Here is a 4,926-nt window from a genome sequence, read left to right as displayed (position 1 = left end):
AGTCGTATTGATGTCTAGCATACTACAGGCCCTTCAAGAGGAGTGGCACTTCTCCAATTGGATACGAGGATCCCTTGTCGGCCTTATCTCTTTCCTTCCGAGAAAGCAGCGATTATTATCAGGTATCTGTTCCATTCGTCGGAGTGTTACTTGGCAGCCTCATGGCCGGCCACATTGCCGATGTCGTGGGCCGTCGACCTGCCATCCTCACATCGTAAGGACTACTTCTCTTCATCTCCGAACGACCTCCCCGGCCCAGGTACATCGTCATGGTCGTAGCAGGTGTGTTCTCAGCATTTGTCAACACAGTAGACGGCCTTATGATCACAAGGATATTCGTTGGCTTGTCTTACGGTGATTGCCTCAGTGCTGAGCAGGAAGTCATGCTTCCTCGTAGGTGTGGTGACTCCCAGTACTCTCACCCTTCTCTTGGAATGCACCCCTTCTACCAAACGCAATGTTGTTATTGCCTTCATCCTTGGAATGTTTTCTGCCGGCCAGCTGCTGGTCACGGTGAGTGTCTCTCGGCTCGTCATCCCCCACCCTCCCCCTTATAGGCTCTTCTATGGTGGTTGATGCCGGACCTGCGGCTCCACGGTGACAACTGGCGCTGGGTCAGTGCCCTTGCCATCCTGCCAGCACTAGCATGCCTTCCATTCGCTGTGTACGTCCCCATTCACAGAAATTGACCTCAGGAGAATTCTCTCCCTCAGTTGCCTTCTACGCGAGTCGCCTTACTATCTTCTTTGTCACCATCGAATAACGGAGTTGGTTACTCTCCTGAAGGAGATGGGTCGATGCAACGGCACCTCCGAGAAGTTGTTGGACCTTAGTGAAGTGCTCCAACCGTCTTTTTCCCTGCCAGCATAGCTGCTTTTCCCAGGACACCGTTATTCCAGCTGATGTCCCTGTTGATGACGAGAAGCACTCCTTCACCGGAAGGATATCTGGCGTTTTCGCCAAGCGTAACCAGGTCAACGTTACCCCTTTTCTCAATTCCTGCCGCAGGTACCGGCTGGGCGACAGTAGCCCTCTGTTTCCTCACTTTCACCGGCAACTTCGCCTTTGTTGGAGTCGCCTATATGCTGCCGATAGCCCTCCGCCAAATGGCTGATAGAGGTACGCTCCAGGTCACGTCTTATTGCTTAGTTGTGGTCTAGGTTGGGATGCTGCTGGCGGCCCAAGCCCAGCCCTCTCCCTTTCTCTCATCACCATAGCTGGGGTGGTCGGGGATGGCCTCTCCTGCCTCGTAGTCGTCGACAAGTTTCCTATAGGCTTGAAGGGGGTCATTGCTGCCTCTGCGTTTGTTGCAGCGCTTCTGGTGAGTTAATATCCTCAGATTGTTCACAGGGAGTACCCCGTCTCTCAGAGCCTGGGAATGATATCTTTGGACCTTGCCGCTCCCATCGTCGGTCTGATGTTGGCATTCCTCTACAATTTCCTTAGCCAGCCTTTCCTGAGCACAGTATACGTCTATATTCCTCATGTAAGGGCTGGACCTCTAGTGACACGCTTATTCTTGGGCTGCAGATCTACCCCGCCTTCTGTCGGACGACCGGTAGTGGTTTCTGTATGAGTTGGGGGAGAATTGGCGCTGCTGTGGTAGGACTCACGGCCAGGTCTTTCGCTGAGCGTGTAACGACAGGTACCTCTCATCTTCGAAGGGTTGGGTAGTCTGAGTGATGATGTGATGGACTCCCGTCCCCCGGCAAACCAGACTCGGACTTGGCCCTTTTCTCTTGCATTAGCGTTCCTCTTCGCTGTCTGCACCAGTGAGTGGTCGACTTTGGTACCCGGCTGTCTCTGTACTGACGTCCTCTCAGTTGTCGCAATGCCTCTCCCTGACGAAGCGAGGAATACGTCCCTCGACACCTGTGCAGTCGAGTGGGTTGAACACGAGGAAGACGTAGACCAGTCTTCCGAGGAGGAGAGGAAGGCTCTCATCGACGACGCCGCCAAGCAGGCATGATTCACTAATAGGAGGCCTTTGCCGCTATCAGCTCATTTTCTCTCAATGTTTTTTATGCTCGACTTCCCTCGAGGCTCGTCGGGAACGAATTCCGCTCCCATCGATGGCATTAGTTTGATACGTATGTGCTGCTGCCACAGTATTCCCGTACCATGAAATGGTTGTATTTGTTGTTGTTGCTCTGACGACTGGGTGTGGTGTTCTGTCCAGTGTTATATACCAACGCAGTGGTGGCTCGAGTGAGAAACGTAATCCTTCATGGGGGAGGACCCATTGAGCAGAGTCCTGTCGGATGCCGCCAAACTAAAGGGGGCTCAGTCGAGCGCGAGGAGGAAAAGGTTCGATGGTGACCTGTTGCTGTCGCAGAAGAATAGGTCGCAGGTTCGAATCCTGGCCGATGCTTCTACAGCATACAGCCTTCATGGGGCATGAGCAAGGTAGAGAAGCATAGTGGTGGAGATGATTGTGTGAAGCAGAGAACAAACCACCCCTGTTTGTAACTGAGGATTCTTTCGACAACCTCCGAGCATTACCCTATGCTCAAAGACTAGTGGCTGCACTCAAGTGAGAAGATAAACCCGTCCCTTTGAGGAAAACTCACAACAGGTTGAAGGCCGAGGCCACCGACTTGTACGCTAAAGGGGAATATTTCCTCGCTATGACTAGGTGGGGAGATTCGCGCTGGGATGAGGAGAGGGAAAGTCAGATACAGTCAGGCTGCCGGTCTTTTCTACTACGCTAGGATACTCAACAGGAATTGGAGGACAGAGGGGCTCAACGATGACTACCTCGTGCTTGTTAGCGACTTGGGGAAAAGTGAGAGCCTCTACCGATGTGTACACATGATCATTCCTCGTGAAGATGAGTCCAGCTGTGCAGTAACTCAGCTCGTCTTGTGGCCGTTCGTTGTGGTAGTAGCATTCGGGCTAACTAGAAAGCCCAATAGAGAGCTCTTTTGAAGTTACTAGCATATCGACATCAAGTCAGCGACGCTGTTGGACTTGGAAATGACTTGTGCCGCTTCCGTACAGAATTATAGATAGACAGTATACGATGCGCACCATGACTCGTATCCTTTAGGTGAGGAGGATAAGGCCAGAATAAAGGAGTTCAGAGTGCAGTGCTACAGCAACATCACCATGTGTCTGATTAAGCTAGGTGGGCCAGGACCCCTTGGAAAGTGACTAAGTCGATGCTCATACTCAGGGAATGAGATGCTACCAGAAGCTTGCCGTACTTGCGACTTTATATTACAGCTAGATAGCACCAACGTAAAGGCCTTGTTCCGGTAGCCCCAGGCTGGCCCTCAACGAGGGTATCTCTTGGGAAGGAAAGACGGTCCTGGCAGGAAGGCCAAGTGCCTGGTAGAGCCCATGAGCTGTGGCGATGCGGAGGCGGATGAAGCCATCGAGCATCTCCGCAAAGCACTAGAGATAGACCCGCACAATAGAGTACTCGAAAGACGATGCTGGCCGAGGCAGAGCCTTCTGCCTCTTAGGAGGTGGCGGCCCTACTGAGACGGTTGCGAACGCAGAGGTCGATGACGCGGAGTGAAGAGAAGAAGACTTATTCCGGATGGTGCAGTAGTTTTCCTCAGCAATGCCTCATGGCACTAAGCTGAATATGAGTGCCTCAATCTCTCAGCTCGCGGACCCCTCACATCTGTCGATGTTGCCAACACCTCCTCTTCACAGGCTCAGGTGCTTTGGTGTAGTCTTCTGGTCTTCTTGACGGACATCCATCTCATGAGGCCAGACTGCATGGTGAATTTATATTCTTCAGGATAGCGAAATGGACAAGTTGAGGAATGATGTCGAATCGCGGCTAAAAGATGCTCATCTGTTGAGGTTACATGACCAGCTGGTGCGTATCGATACTTCTTCAGTGTTCAGAGACATCCATCGCAGCAGGGGGGAAGAGGACGAGGCCACCAACATGGATGTTTATATCAACGAAGTGACTCCATAGACGATGGTGAAGTTGTCCTCGTCAACTATCATCTTCTCAGCTTCGTGACAAGCACCGAGCCTTTATAGAGTCTAGTGCACCAAGAGACGTCAGTGAAGGTGTCACACTGCGTTCATTGGCTTCTAATGGTTAGCCGCTACAGTTGCCCGAGACTGGCCAGCCGGATGATGCTCTTTGTAAAGATGTGATGGATCGATTTGGCCTGGATCTGAAGGACCCGATAGTAAACCTTTGGCTTGCCTTCGCTGTTCTCCCTGCCTTGAACTCGGCATTGGATGGCTCCTCTGCTGAGTATACAGGTACTAGACGAGCTGAAGAGATTATTGGCCTCTCTGAGAAAGAACGATGCCTCCTCCTCTACGACCGTGGAATTGGCACTAGCAGTAGCTGCTTGCCGGAGAGGCAGCCATCGTTCGTTTATGAGTCCTTTCAGGCGAGTCAGTGCGCGGATTCAATCACAACTAAGGCGGACCAGCGCAGAGAGCAGGCGTAGGCCTCCGAGGTTGAACTTGTTGTTGGATGAAAACCCTCCCAGATGGCATGAAGAGCTCGAGAGGCTCAAGGCAGAGAACGAGCACGCCATGCGGGAGAAGCATCCATGTGAACAGCCTCTCTAACTTTACCGCTCCTCACTCTCCTCCTCATTAGGGCTCAGCCGACTCGCCAACATGTCGAAAGCTGAGCATCTGGCCATGGGAATGTTCTTCATGCTAGCTATGCATTTCAAACTGCCGAACCTTATACTCGTACAAGTATGTACCCCTCCCATCATCATCCACCTGAACTTGCATCTCAGTTGCCGCAGACTATCACTCGTTCTGTTATCGAAGTGCTCTATGGATTGTTCGCGAACATTCGCGGTTTATTTCGAGCTGATGTTGATGATACCATTGAGTGGCTACATGGTCCCTGATCGTCTCATATTTCCTGTAGTTTTCGAGTTTGACAGTTAGTAATTGCTCTCCCTCCGCCCTTGATGTCCGATGAGG

The 4,926-nt window shown here is 51.9% G+C and overlaps 2 protein-coding genes across 2 annotated transcripts; both read left to right on the top strand.

The window, feature by feature from the left end:
- Positions 1-161: 161 nt before the first annotated feature.
- Positions 162-1,969, top strand: Pmar_PMAR003813 (sugar transporter, putative; the record flags this gene model as incomplete). Its single annotated transcript, XM_002780633.1, has 12 exons — positions 162-214; positions 260-354; positions 398-513; positions 558-664; positions 714-837; positions 884-965; positions 1,009-1,119; positions 1,161-1,321; positions 1,370-1,486; positions 1,531-1,602; positions 1,646-1,772; positions 1,824-1,969. The coding sequence occupies 12 exons, from the start codon at positions 162-164 to the stop codon at positions 1,967-1,969; spliced, it is 1,311 nt and encodes a 436-aa protein (XP_002780679.1).
- A 658-nt stretch (positions 1,970-2,627) lies between these two features.
- On the top strand, positions 2,628-4,554 carry Pmar_PMAR003812 (hypothetical protein; the record flags this gene model as incomplete). The annotated part of the gene is made up of 9 exons (XM_002780632.1): positions 2,628-2,635; positions 2,712-2,785; positions 3,050-3,127; positions 3,176-3,257; positions 3,318-3,420; positions 3,752-3,816; positions 3,862-3,925; positions 4,071-4,426; positions 4,473-4,554. 9 exons carry the CDS (start codon positions 2,628-2,630, stop codon positions 4,552-4,554), a joined length of 912 nt encoding a protein of 303 aa, XP_002780678.1.
- Positions 4,555-4,926: the final 372 nt, after the last annotated feature.

The sequence above is a fragment of the Perkinsus marinus genome (assembly GCF_000006405.1).
Source record: "Perkinsus marinus ATCC 50983 genomic scaffold scf_1104296944336, whole genome shotgun sequence".
Lineage (NCBI taxonomy): Eukaryota > Perkinsozoa > Perkinsida > Perkinsidae > Perkinsus > Perkinsus marinus.
This window is presented reverse-complemented; position numbering and strand designations above follow the sequence as displayed.